We start from the raw sequence: 14,926 nt of genomic DNA on the forward strand, positions 1-14,926 counted from the left end.
GTGTGTATATATATATATATATATATATCACTATATATATATATATGAAAACCAATATAATGTGTGTGTATAGATAATTTGAGCTTAGAGTACTTAACACACATGTGTGTATATATATATATATATATATATCACTATATATATATATATGAAAACCAATATAATGTGTGTGTATAGATAATTTGAGCTTAGAGTACTTAACACACATGTGTGTATATATATATATATATATATATCACTATATATATATATATGAAAACCAATATAATGTGTGTGTATAGATAATTTGAGCTTAGAGTACTTAACACACATAATATAAAACCTAAACTAAATTACCCAAGCAATCTTGATCTTCAATGAAGCTCTCCTTGGTAATCTTGCGGATGAAGCTTGAACTTGGATCTTGAACTTTGAATTGTACGTTGCTTCACCGACATTCCGCCAACCTCCTTTAGATATGATCGTTGAAGCTCTATTCCATCCATCCTCCAACTACGTTGTTTGTCTACAATAAATACGAAAACACAAATACTAGACAAACAACATTAGTGGTAAATTGTTTGTTAAACATCATCAAAACAAGAAGGCTAACAATTTACCATATCCATATCCACTTTTTATAAACGGATACTGATACGGATACGGATCACCTTCGGTAAGAAAAAACATTTACCATATCCGCACTTATCAGAAACAGATACGGTTCAGATATTTGAGAATCGGATCGGATATGATCACTGATATAAACGGATATTCGACATAAATCTATTAGACATATAATCTTCATCCAAAACCATCAATTGAAAACTAAAATTGAGCACAAATTTATAGACATATAATCTTCATCCAAAATCTTCAGTAGGCGCTTGAATTGAAGGATTAGACATGATTTCTATTCAATTAAATTAAAAAAATCTTAATCAAAAATCTTATACACATATGATAGAAGATATTGAGAATGAATTTAAAGGCAGAGTTTCGATTCGACCTTATGGAGAAGACGGCGGATCCGACAGCGGGATACGACAACGTGCAGCGACAGGATCTGAGATTTTGACGACGACAAGAGACGAGGCCGAGACAGGAACTGAGATTATGACGGCGGACTGGACGAGCCAAGGATCTGACGATGGATGGACACAGGCGAGATCTGACGAAGACGACACGGGCGAGATCCGACGAAGACGACGAAGACGAACGACGAACGACGAGATCCAACGATCTGAACGAAAATGACAAGGGTGGCTGGATGCAGGTGGCGGGACGTTGGTTTTGGGTTAGCGGGTTTGTAATTATAAATTTGGGACCCGATTACCCGAATCATTATTACATTGCGGATATCCGTATCCGCAACCCTCATATCCGTATCCGGAAAAAATCCGAAACCGGATCCGTATCCGAAACCGTATCCGTCCGGTTTCAAAATTAGCTTACCATATCCGCATTCGTTCGGATACGGATGCGGATCGGTTCGGATATACCCGAACCGTTTGGCACCCCTACATACCAGTCATATGAAAAGTCGCTCCTGAATCAATAATCCATGATGGACGGGAGGACGTGAGAGAGGCATTGTAGGCTGATGCAGAGGTACCTGAGTGAGCAAATGTGAATGTGGAGATAGTGGTAGAACCCTCAACCTGAGACATTAGATGCCGGGTTACTCTCAAGCTCTTTTTTGGAGATCGCAGCCAACTCCCTAGATTGAGGCAGAGTCTGGGGTGTGAAAGAACCAGTAGAGGCTGAACCCAATGAGGAGACTATATGAACTGCAGAAGAGGACTGAGGGGAAAAAAAATAGTCAGGACCCTCAAACTGATGTGAAAAAAAAAAATGTTCAAGAATCCGACTCTCTCAATTCCCGACAGATAAGATTCATTTTCAATGGTATTCAGGGATTCCGCAAGAACTTCTTGCTCTAAGATAAGGAAATAATAAAAAGAATGACTTTTCTTCTTATTCATAGTTTATTTAATTTTATATATTTTACTTATTTTCTTTTTTAGGATTATTATTTTTTAAACAAAAACCTTCCTCAACCTTGGGGTGTTTTATACAAAGCCGCTATACTTACAAAATTAGTCTATATTCGGACTAGTTTCACATGATATATGATCAATTTTATCTTGATTTACTTTTTAGTTTTATTGAGAAAAGATTTTTGTGTTAGGATAGGTTGAGAATAAAAGTGAGAATACAAAATTTATGGAAGTTTTTTTTATCTTAGAACACTTTATTTTGGACCTTCATTCAACCATGTGACAATATCTAAATCATATTGTTTTTTTTTATCTTAGAACACTTTATTTTGGACCTTCATTCAACCATGTGACAATATCTAAATCATATTGTGTATTCCTAACTCCTAACGTAACAACTTGGACCTTCATTCAACCATGTGACAATATCTAAATCATATTGTGTATTCCTAACTCCTAACGTAACAACCATTATGTTACATACATTATTATTATGAAATAAAGGCATGGTGTTCCTATTTAGTCTTAATATATACGAAATAAACAGATGGAGTTTGCAGTATTATATTGAAATAATTGTAGAATCGGCGAGAAATTTTGGATCAGAACAGGTTTGGAGGCGCAGGAGTCGTTTTGGGTGCTGCGCGGTCGACCACGACGCAAGGTCGGTCGACTGCGAACGTGCACAAGCCAGAATAGGAGTCTGGATTTGGCGTGGTCGACCGCCGTGGTCGACCGCGAGACCCTGTAGGCGAATTTAGTCTCTGTCGCTAGATCGCGGTCGACCGCGAGCTTTGGGCGGTCGACCACCAATCGGGTCAGGGCCTGTTTTGTGTTTCTTGTTCTTATTGGGTTTGGTGTTTGCTATAAATACTAACATACGAATTAGGGTTTCTTTGGCTTTGTTTGGAGATTGGTTTGGGGATATTTGGAACACAGAAAAAGGAGAGTTTTTCTGAGCAATTGTTTGAGGGTTTATTTGGAGAGATTAAGAGATTTGTTGGTGAGATTAGTTGATTGGTTTGAGCGTTTTGTAATCTCAATTTGTACTTTTTAGTTTTATTGAGAAAAGATTTTTGTGTTAGGATAGGTTGAGAATAAAAGTGAGAATACAAAATTTATGGAAGTTTTTTTTTATCTTAGAACACTTTATTTTGGACCTTCATTCAACCATGTGACAATATCTAAATCATATTGTGTATTCCTAACTCCTAACGTAACAATCATTATGTCACATACATTATTATTATGAAATAAAGGCATGGTGTTCCTATTTAGTCTTATTATATACGAAATAAACAGATGGAGTTTATACAGTATTCATACAGTTTATATTGAAATAATTAACCCCAAATTTAGAACATTACTCGAGATTCAAGTTTGGTTTCATCAACATGTATATGTATTCCCTTGAACAGAATAACTATACATCAAAATGTTTTAACAACTCTACATACCAAACATTGCAATTTGCGCAAAACTTAATAAATTCTCCGAGCTCAATACTCCAATTTTTGCAATTCTCGCAAAACAAAATAAATTGTAAATAGAATTAAATGCACTCTATCCTATTTTCATCCTCATCGACACCAAACAACCCAATGAATCTCAGTCAAAAAAAGCTGGAGTAGACGAAAAAAAAAGGAGAGAAGTTACTTCTCCTTCCTCGTTTCTTTCTATATGTTGGCTCCGTTAGCCATTGGCATGGGACAAAGGACTTGGGCCGCTATTGGATCAGATGGCTATTAAAGACAATGTGGGTATATTTGCTTTGAGGTCTTTGTCTTGCAATTATTAGCACAGGATTGTCCTACTTATGAGAAAAGGCTTTTTTGAATTATTAGCACATGATTTTAATGAGTTTTAGGTGTTTTTTTATCAAGCTTAAGCACAGTGATTGCAACTGTAGTTGCACATATATATATCTGAGATATTTTAAGTAATTCACAATTGTTTATTTCAATACAATTAATAAGTACAGTTGTAACCGTATTGTCAAATGGTTTCCGGCCGCAGTCAATGACTTGCACAAATTTGAGTGTATGTCGTGACTTCAGCTTTTCTTTCAACTGCAAAGAGCTTTAACTCACAATTCTAACTTCTTGGTTGCATGTCGAAGAGCTATGGGGCTAAAATATGGATTTATGCAATGGTATCATATTCTTGAAATCCATTTTGGAAAAAATTCGTGACCCATAAGACATGAACCTGTGTTTTTCTGATATTACGTCGAAGAACCATCTTGCTGCACCAGAACTCCATGTTGTGATGAGAACTTAGAATTATAATTCTTGTAATCTAACATATACAACTTACTCGCTTGCATTATCATTCATTTGCTTGCAGCCGACGAAATAAACCCTTAGGTTAGAATATTTGCAAAACATGTAGACAGCAGATCCCAAATGCATATTGATGGCTATTTTGATGGGTTTCCAGAATGAGCCTTTAGTAAACTTGTTACTCTGAAATATTCTAGGCCTAATGTAAATCTGTACTGGGCCGAAGCAAGTTAGGTTTTTTATTGAATTTCATATATAAATCTGCCTATCCCCATGCCTTGCCTAAAAGATAAAGTAAAACAAAAGTAACTGCAAATGAAAACATAAATATTTCCCTTTTTACACACACACATACATACATTACATACATACATACACAAACACACACACCAAGAGAAAAAGAGAGCAACTTGAAAGTCTGGCTGCCATTACGTAAAAAAAAAATTGTCTTCTTAGTAGTTTGCTGAGATATTATAGTGGGAGGGGTAAGCAAAAGATTCAATAATTACAGAAGGGGAGGGGTGAAGGAGGAAATGAGTTTTAAGTTTAGGGGATTTTTTATATTAGTTCCTTAAATCTTTTAGTAATTTGATATGAGATCCTTAAATCTTCATATTTTGATATTATTCTCTTGGATCTTCATTGTGTGTTGTTGATATAAGTCTATATGGTTAGTTGAGATCATAAATGAGAGGGTATATTATGTTGTCTTTAAATGTAACTCTAATGCCAACAATAAATTGACAATTATGGTCCTCACCTAAAATATCCAAACTACTCATTAACAGCTCCTCCAACCCGAGGGCCAAGACTGCTAATAACTCTACCAAAACCCAAGCTCATTCCTCCTTTCTTCTTTGGGTTTTTCTATAGAGTGCCCTTGGGCACTCTATAAGCGAGGAGAGAGATAGAGAGAGGTGAATAGTGGGAACGGAAATAAATGCAAACAGTGGGCCCCTCTACTATTCACCTCTCTCTATCTCTCTCATGTCTTGTAGAGTGCCCTTGGACACTCTATAGAAAAACCCTTCTTCTTTTTCTCCCTCAACGCCAAAGCCCACATTCAACATCTCGATTTTCCAGAAATTAAGAGCGCAAGCAATAGAAAGAAATCATAGAAAAATATGAGATAAAACTATACTTAAACTCTAATTGCACAAGCATATCACATGAAAGGTTGCTTATAGGTTCTTAAGAAGACGAGCCATGAAATTTTAAGAATGCCTTATCTATTATTTATGTCCAATATCTCCACATAACCCCATTGGTCTCATGTTGAAGAGGAAGAACATGAACCACTCAATGATGAAAGAAATTTGCAATGGGAAAATCAGGATGAAGCTTATACAAATGAATTAAATAGAAACAAAAAAGGAAATGGAAAGAGAAAAGTTGTGGAGAAGAGGAGGAAATATAGGCTTAGGTGACAATGTGATAGATGATGAGCACTACATATATTTAGCCATATGAGATTATCACTGATATGAAAAGGACTACATATTGGGCTAGAAAGATGGCTTTACTAAAAAGTTATAGAAGTGAAGAGAGCCAATTTAAGAAGATTTATGACTATTGTAATGAGTTGGTGGAGAGTAATCTATGCACAACGGCTACTGTCAAGAAATGTTATCCACAATCAGAGGATGAATCTAGGTTTCAGAGGATATATATCTGTTATGCTGCACTAAAGAAAGGGTTTATTGAGGGATGCAGACCATTCATTGGTTTAGATGCATCACACTTGAGAGGAAATTTCAAGGGAGTGGTCGTGACAGCATACATATATAATTTCTTCATGTTATTTAGTCTAACTATAATCTCAAAATAATATTATGTTCATGTTTTCTATCAACATACATAATTTCTTTTCATTATATATCACCTTAATTACTTCTATAGCAATTTCAAATTAACCCAACAACGACCTCACACACCCATGACTCACTTGTATTAGGCTTTATGGACCTGACCCACACCTATATTGGCCTTAATGGGCGCACTTAAAAGTTAGGCCGGGTCTTTTATTGGAGCCTTTAAATCGAAGAATTCAATACAAGAGAGAGAAAAAAAATGTCAAGGAAAAATGTGTAATGCAAAAGAAAAAAAATGCCTTAACAGAGGAGAACTTATAAGGCAAAAATGGTTTAATATATTGTAACAGTCATCCATATGATATTTTCTTATTTATTGACAAATATTTTTTCCTATTTTCAGGTGTAAGCCCATCTCGGCAACGCTAGGAGACATTAGAAGACCCTTGATGAGGAGGTTAGAAAAGAAGATGACAGACGCGTCCTTGAGTAGGCCAGAGGGGTCGATGCCAAAAATACAGAATGAATTTGACGAGGCAAAAGTAACTTCAGGATTCTGCACAAGCCCACCCCGGCTGTAGGTGGAGGGAGGGGGGGGGGGGGTTGCTTGAGTTTGGTGTGGAAATGTGGTTCGTCATCGGACCAATGGTGTGCTGTGTGTGTTTGTTAAGCACACAGTTTATTGCATCTACGTGCTTGTTATGTTGTTTTTGTAACCCACAGCTAATATGTTCAGACTTTTGTAACGCACAGGTTTATATGTGTGAACTTAACCAACTAGCTCTTGATATTGGGCGCTCGTTTTGGTAGACATGATGATGATTTTCAAATTTGACGGTTAATTCTTTTGTCATTTGCATCTATGAGTTTATAAGCGTGTTATATATGCTCAAGTGCTTTAAGAATAAAGTTAACTTGATCTATTATATCTATCAACTTTGGATTTTCTTTTGTAACTTGTGGAAGCTAGGCATGCGCCTATAAGATTATTGACAGCATGACCTTTTCATGAACATTTGTAGGAAAAATTTTAAAAATAGACCACATTTGCTAAATATTTAGCAAAATCGACCATTTTGCTAAATATTTAGCAAAATCGACCTCTTTTTGGCCTGTTGGTCAAAAAGAGGTCGATTTTCAAAAACTTGGCCTGAAAACATACGGGACTACTAGTCCCGTATGTTTTCAATACACTAATTAGAGATTAGAAAACATACGGGACTAGTAGTCCCGTATGTTTTCTGTGAGCTTCTCGTGGCTCACCAAAATGTACGGGACTACTAGTCCCGTACAATTTCCAGAGCGAATTTCCCTTGCCTCAGCAAAATATACGGGACTAATAGTCCCGTATATTTTGCAGAGGCAATTTTCCTCTGCCCAGCAATAATACGGGACTAGTAGTCCCGTATTTTTGCTGGGCAGAGGCATATTGCCTCTGCAAAATGTACGGGACTATTAGTCCCGTATATTTTGCAGAGGCACATTGCCTCTGCCCAGCAAAAATACGGGACTACTAGTCCCGTATATCTACATGGAAAAACTAACAAAGGAAAAATCCACCCCTCCCCCGTTGTCTCGGCCTTCGCACCCGCTGAGATCGGCGGCGGCCCCCTTCGTCTTGAGCTTGTATATGCTCGCTCTTTGGTTGTGTGTGGGGCTATGACGGACCAGCTTGTTGTGACGGACCAGCTTGTTGTGACGGGCCAGCTTCATCGTCGTGCGTGCAAGATCTATCACGTCTACGGTGGCGCACATATGTAGTATCTTCAAGATCCACCTGCTCACGACCTTCATGTCGATCCTCATGAGTTTGTTGAAAAGCTCTACGAACTCTCGCCACTATCCGCTGTAATATAGATACGTCCACAGAATCTCCTATGGCGGTAGTTATACCCTCATTTGCAATCCCCCACTACATCGTCCAATGCGTCTATCTACAATTACATAAAAATATTGCTTCATATAATAAACCAAAAGCTAACATAAAGATTGAAAAATCTATTATAATCTAAAGCAATTTACTTACCCATCGCCTCTCATCTAACCCTCTTGGTACATATCGAGATTGTTGGTTGCGAATCTCGATTTCGTCGACTGGAGGCGCAGTTTGGGTGATTATCCAACGTCGGGTAACCCCCCAATACCATCTTATGTAATCGACTTTCTACATCGGAGGATAAAGCGGATCGATAATAAGTTGATGCCGATCATTCCACCGAGCTATGTATGATTGATGCGTGCGCTGCCAGTTAATCTGATGTCCACCTTTAGCCGCCTTTCTCTCTATTTTTTCGACCAATTGTGGAGCGTGTTGTGTGAGTCCAAACTGTCTAAACACACGATCGGGTACGTGCATCTCCACAATTTCGAAACAAATGAGAGGAACTCTGGACCGCCATATGCCGTGTCCCTCCATACAAATCAGCGGTAGACGGTGTAGGTAAGGTGCGTATGGCTGCCACTCGAACTGCAAAATAATTCATATATTAACTGTTGTTTGAAATATATCGATAGCTTTAAACGATTGCAATTCAAATTCATACCTGAAAAATTTTCATTCGGTCGAGCTCCCCCCTGTAAAAGTCTAACTGTCTAGCCGGGACCTCATTATAGGCTTTAGTGACATTCCATCTGTAAAACACAATATACGATAGATTTTTGTTCAAAAGTTTAAATGAAAAATAAAATATCAAACGATATTAAATTCGAGGAATTTTACCTGCAGCCTAGTGGAATCTGTCCATCCAACTCTCGGATCTCGCATAATCGCGGTTTCAAAACCAGTCTCTCTCATGCCCAAACTTGTAACAATGTCAAACAGCCTTTGAGCTCTTTATTTTGCATTAAAGCAACCTTTGACATTTCTCGATATAGATATGCTAAAACAGCACTACCCCAGGATAATGTCCCACACACGTCAAAGTCTTCGAGAAGTGGTAACCACCTATTGAAAAATGTGGAAGTTAGTCAGATTTTCTAAAAATAGTGAGAAAAAATATCTTCTTATCAAAGTATAAAAGTAATAACAATTTATGACCCGTCTTACCTCAAATGCACTTTATGTTTACTTCCGACGAGACCTGCTTAGACACTATCTCATGTTCGGAACCCGGATTATTCCTCTTAATTGCTGCAAGATAATGTGGAAGTTTTTGATAAGATTCTTCCCAATCTCCAAATATTTTAGTCAACGCCTTCCTTCGTGCATCATATGCTTTAGACTTGGATATAGTTATGCCTTTCATAGCACGAACCGTTGTTATTATCTGTCCTGGAGTAAGATCAAGTTCCCGCCTAACTTCGGGCATAATTAGCTTCATTATATAAGCGGAAGTCGCTGTCATATGATCATTAGCGACAGTCGGATTGCAACATGTATGAAGTCCGCAATAATTTGAGATCACAAATTGTCCGTTGGATTTTTTCCTAACAGCTGCATTAAGCTTCCATGGGCATTTTAAATTTCTATCGTCTGCAGCACTTGTATAAGCGGCTTGACATTTCTCATTGAAGTAACACTTTACATGGTAGCTAGTTGCGTTGGATTTCACCGGCTTGAATTTGACCCGGTTCCTAATTGCTCCATGGGCATTTTAAATTTCTATCGTCTGCAGCACTTGTATAAGCGGCTTGACATTTCTCATTGAAGTAACACTTTACATGGTAGCTAGTTGAGTTGGATTTCACCGGCTTGAATTTGACCCGGTTCCTAATTGCCCATTCACGTATAGCGAAAATTAAGCTTTCCTTATTCTCAAATAGATCTCCTTTTTTGAAAGTGATATCCTCAGGTCGATCGAAATTAGGACCAGGCTCAACTAACTCAGCTTGTGAGTTATTTACCCACTCATCATTTTCAAACTCTTCGGGTAACGGTTCTTCAGACTCTACATAATCGTTGTTTACGCAATATGCATTCATCCAACTTGCATCATCATTGTTCTCTCCAGTTGCGAACTGCATACTATCAAGACGTTCCTCCTCAGACTCAACATCTTCACTATCATCATCAGCATCTACATATTCGTCATCTTCTTTTATAGAACCACCAACCGGTAAATCAACTGAAATATCATCATACACGTTGTGAAACATGTAACTTGACGTTGCACCTGCGTCATTTTTTAAGTGCAAGGCACTTTGAGATAATGAGATTTGACTTTCAAGCATGCGAGAGAACTCTCCGTGAGCATACGAAACTTCGACAACCCCAGACTTTGGAATATTTTCAATGAACAACTCAATTGCGATTTGTTTATCCGCAAGTTGTATCATGTCATTCAATTCTTCATCAGTGGTGATCTCTACCGCAATTGTTCTTTTTTCATTTATTGGACAATTACAAAAGACCTTAATGGCATTTTCGGCATGATTAATTCTGGTAACTCTGTATATTTGCTCCATCATTCCATCGAAATTGCAATTTCTAGACAACATGAACATTTTCCTAGAGCCTCCATCATATATAGGCAAATTATTCATTCCAACACTCAATTTCCCATTGAATAAGCAAATAATCGGAATTCCATTCGCCATTTTAACTGAAGAATTAAAATTTGACGTATACAAATTAGATATTTTACAAATTGATGATCATAATTCATTATTTCCTCTAGATATACCTCTAAATATACATATTAACTAAACGAAATTGGAGAAATTTATGAAAAAAAATTGAAATTGTTACCTTGTCGAAATCGGATTTCGTTGGCATCGGAGATCAAGTTCGACGTCAGATTTGAGGGAGGAGGGGGTGAGTTGGCTTTGGGAGAGAGAGATTGGGTTTGGGAGAGAGAGAGAGATTGGGTTTGGGAGAGATGGAGATTGGTTTGGGAGAGATGGAGATTGGCTTTGTGTGTGGAATTAGGGTTTGGGAGAGATGGAGATTGGGTTTGAAATTCGGGTTTTGGAGAGATTTCAATGGGTTTGGGAGGGATTGAGATGGGTTTGGGAGTGAGGGTGAAGAGATTGAGATGGGTTTGGGAGTGAAGGTGGAGAGAGAAGGCGGAGAGAGATTGAGATTCTAAGGGGAATAGCGGAATTTAGGGCAGATGGTATATATATGTCGACATTTATGCGGGACTAGTAGTCCCGTATAAATGGTTCTCGTGGCTAGAGAGAGAGAGAGAGAGAGAGAGAGAGAGAGAGAGAGAGAGTAATAAGGATTATTATTTAATTTTGACATTAGAGAAGGTTAAGTAAAACGACATGAGAAAAAGCATTATAGCTAATAGACTTTAAGATTAGCATTTTGGAGATGAGGTTAATATATATATATATAGAGAGAGAGAGAGAGAGAGAGAGAGAGAGAGAGAGAGAGAGTAATAAGGATTATTATTTAATTTTGACATTAGAGAAGGTTAAGTAAAACGACATGAGAAAAAGCATTATAGCTAATAGACTTTAAGATTAGCATTTTGGAGATGAGGTTAAATGGCTCTTCGCCACCTTCAAGTGGAGACGCACTAACAAATAAAAAAATGATATATTGACAAAAAAATGATGCGCAGGTAGTTGGAGGGAATCAGAGCAGTTTCCCTCCATAGAAACATCACAATATGACAAAAATATCCCTATCAAATTGAGGTTTAACGAAAATGGGCTAAGAAAGATAACAGATTGAAAAGTTGAGGGCCAATTAGATTAAAACAAAAACATAAGGGCTAATTAGAATAACGGTAAAAAGGTTGGGGGCCAACTAGACTTTGTTCTTGATAGAAGTATGAATAGAAGTATGAAGTAAAGGTTTATATAGGTAATGAACGTTTACAGCATGCAACGTGGCTGTAGTTTAGTGGTTAGAATTCTACGTTGTGGCCGTAGAGACCTGGGCTCGAATCCCAGCAGCCACATTTATTATCTTTTATTGTAAAATTTTAGGTAGACCCCGCATTAACTACGGAATTCTATCCCCTATCACAATTTCAAATTTCCAACTTTTTGTTTTTGCCTTTTTTTCAAATGCCTATAACAAAGGACCACCCATTTGGAAAGCTTTTATCATGTGCTTGTCTGCGTAAAGTTTGATATCAAAATACTCATTATCCTCAAAAGGTAAATTGATTTTGGACCCAAGTTATGAGACCAATTGTTATATAGGTTCTCTTTTTGTGTAAGCCATAAAGAGAATTTGATTTTGGACCCAAATCATGAGACAAATTATCGGACATTTGATGTCTTTCTCCGAAAGCCCTTTGATTTTGGTTGTTGTTCTTAAAAATTACGTGTGTTACGTTGTCCCTCCAATTACAAAAGAGTTTCTACAGTAATATTTTTGTTAGGACCCCTCATTTGATTATTATTCTTGTAATATTTAACTTAGCAAAATCATGTTTTTATTTGGTTTACCTTTTTCTAAAGATGTACACGGAGTAGAATAAGAACCCCACCACCACCCCAAAATCAATTTAAGAAAAACTATCATATGTTTGTAAGCCAATCAAGTTTGAGATAGAAAATTTTATTCTCAAGAGAGAAATTAATTTTGTACACAAAATCATAGGGCCAATTATGAAATATGTGATGTGTTTCTATGATATACATGGTTTTTAATTGGATCGGATGATGCACCTTTATCTATCCAAAAAAATCTCTCTTTTATTTTAAATCCATAACTAAATCTACTTATGGAAAACAATTAATTTTAATAGCTAACTTCAACGTGCTCATCTGGAAAACGATTTTCTTGTTTGGTAATGGAAACAATTGGTCAATGGACTCCTACGTCCAATGGCACCCCGATTTGAGGCCTCAGACTATAAAGAAGACTCAAGCCTTTTAAGAGAAAGTCTCGTCACTAGTAATAACACTAAATTGGCTCGAATAATCTAGACATGTTCATATTCCTTGAAATTGGGGCTTGTTTGATTTGCTCTTAGTGAAGGAAACTTAAGTGGACATAAGATAAGAAAAATAAAGTTAAGGTAACATACACAACTTGTTTGAGAATTTAGTAAGAGAACCAGGGGGAGCTTATTACAAGTCGTTTGAGAAGTTTAATAAAGTAAAGGTAAGAGAATATATGTAAATCTACATAAATAACTTTAAAATGTCATTAGATCATTTTATTATTAGAAATTTATGGAATGATAAAACTATTAGGTGTAATAGTGTTTTTTTAATAGTTCCCTTCCCCTTCATTACACCCAACGTAAGGGGAACAAAATCTCTAGATCCCCCAAATTACTTTATCTTTCCCCACGTTATCTTCCTTAAGGCTGCGTTTGGGAACTAAGATTTGAATTTGGAAGCTTGATTTAAAATCAAGGGATTTCCAATCTAGGATTTAAAATCCATGATTTGATAAAATCATTTGTTTGGATGTCATTACTAAATGCTAGGATTTGAAATCAAAGATTTAAAATCTAATACCCTGGATTTTAAATCCAGGGCCCAAATCCAAGTTCCCAAACGCAGCCTAAAAATTTATAATCCTAACCAAAATAAGGGGAAAAAAAAATCTTCGATGCTCTTTGAATACCATTAATGTATGCTCCCATTCAATCAAATTGTGACATGTCACATTCACTATTCTTAAGCATCTATATCTCTTTAATGCCATCAGAATTTCATAAAAATAATAAATCTCCTAATCATGATTAATTTATTAAAAAATCTCTAAATCTTTCAGATTGCAATTTACCCCCTGAAAATTATAAAAAAGCCCCTAAGCGTTTCATAATTTGTAGTTTATCCCCCCAAATTTAAAAAAATAGAAAGTTTCAAAAGTTACAGTTTGCCCCCTAAAAAGTTATATAAAACCGCCTAAAACTTTAGGGTGATTTTATGTAATTTTTGAGGGTAACTACAAGTCTAAAACTTCCATAAACTGCAAATTTGGAAACTTTCTAGGGATTTGTTTTTGCATTTTTTAGGGTAAAATGCAAAGTATGAAACTTTTAGGGATTTGGATTTCCACAATTTTTGGGCGTTATTGCAATCTGAAAATTTTAGAGGTTTTTAATATATTAATCATGGTTAGGAGATTTGTTATTTTATGAAAATTCTGATGGCAATGATTAAAAGTGTTAAAGTTAATTAAGAACAATGAGTGTCACATGACACAACTTGATTGAATTGGTATGAAATACCAGTGCATTTTGCCCAACACATACCCTTAAAAGATTTAATGTGGAATGATGGGTAAGAGGTAGCTGCTCATTTTACTAAATAAACTTTCAAGAGTGGTGAGGTCCACACCTTTTGATATAACAAAATAGGTCTGACCATGTTACTATCTCTTAATAGCTCTTCTAACAAAATGAGCTGTGAGCTCATACTTATTATTTCTAATGGGATTTAGACTGGAAAATGGGGCCCTACTACTACTAATAACATCCACGTGAATCTCACGTGCGAGATATTAACTGTCGGTGCTTCTTGCTGTTATTATCCCTTTCCATAAACCGGTCCCAAGTTCCCATATTTCCCACTACACATTAAGCTAAAAAAGATCCGCAGGCCCAGCGGACCCACCGTTAATCTTAGATCATTAATCATCACTTCTGAGCTCTAACGATTCTATAAACCCATTTTAATTCTTTCTCTCGCATCAAGAATCGAGCAAGGACTTGAAGAAAGGGAGTCCGAGGTTGGAGTCGATCGGCAATGCCGAGGCGACAACCGAATCGATCTCCGGCGGAGAGGAGGAGCCTCCGGCGGAAGCTGATGTCGCCGTGCCGGCGATCTGGCGTCTTCTACATCTCCGTCATCGTCTTGTTCGCGTTCAGCGTCGCGCTCTACACTCTCACGGTGATGTCTCCGGCCGATCCAGGGCTGGGGAGAGCTCCGGCGAGGTGGCGGCCGCCTCCGGGGACCTCGGTGAGGTTCAGGCCGGTGGATCTGATGAGGAGGT

General features: G+C 37.1%; 1 protein-coding gene, 1 long non-coding RNA gene and 1 other non-coding gene across 3 annotated transcripts in view; 2 read left to right on the plus strand and 1 right to left on the minus strand.

Moving 5' to 3' along the window:
• On the minus strand, nucleotides 8,247-9,142 carry LOC109826031. Its single transcript, XR_002243168.1, has 4 exons — nucleotides 9,119-9,142; nucleotides 8,792-9,016; nucleotides 8,616-8,703; nucleotides 8,247-8,539 (listed from the first exon to the last, which is right to left on the minus strand). It is a non-coding gene; the product is annotated as an uncharacterized LOC109826031 (long non-coding RNA).
• TRNAH-GUG lies at nucleotides 11,853-11,924 on the plus strand. The gene has a single exon. It is a non-coding gene; the product is annotated as a tRNA-His (tRNA).
• The window catches only part of LOC109826814, a 19,703-nt gene continuing 18,987 nt past the window's right edge, over nucleotides 14,211-14,926 (plus strand). Inside the window, exons 1-2 of the mRNA XM_020393835.1 lie at nucleotides 14,211-14,214; nucleotides 14,629-14,924. Of these exons, the coding sequence (XP_020249424.1) occupies nucleotides 14,211-14,214; nucleotides 14,629-14,924 (300 nt within the window). The remainder of the gene's footprint in view (nucleotides 14,215-14,628; nucleotides 14,925-14,926) is intronic.

This window comes from Asparagus officinalis, chromosome 10, assembly GCF_001876935.1.
Source record: "Asparagus officinalis chromosome 10, Aspof.V1, whole genome shotgun sequence".
Classification (NCBI taxonomy): Eukaryota; Viridiplantae; Streptophyta; class Magnoliopsida; order Asparagales; family Asparagaceae; genus Asparagus; species Asparagus officinalis.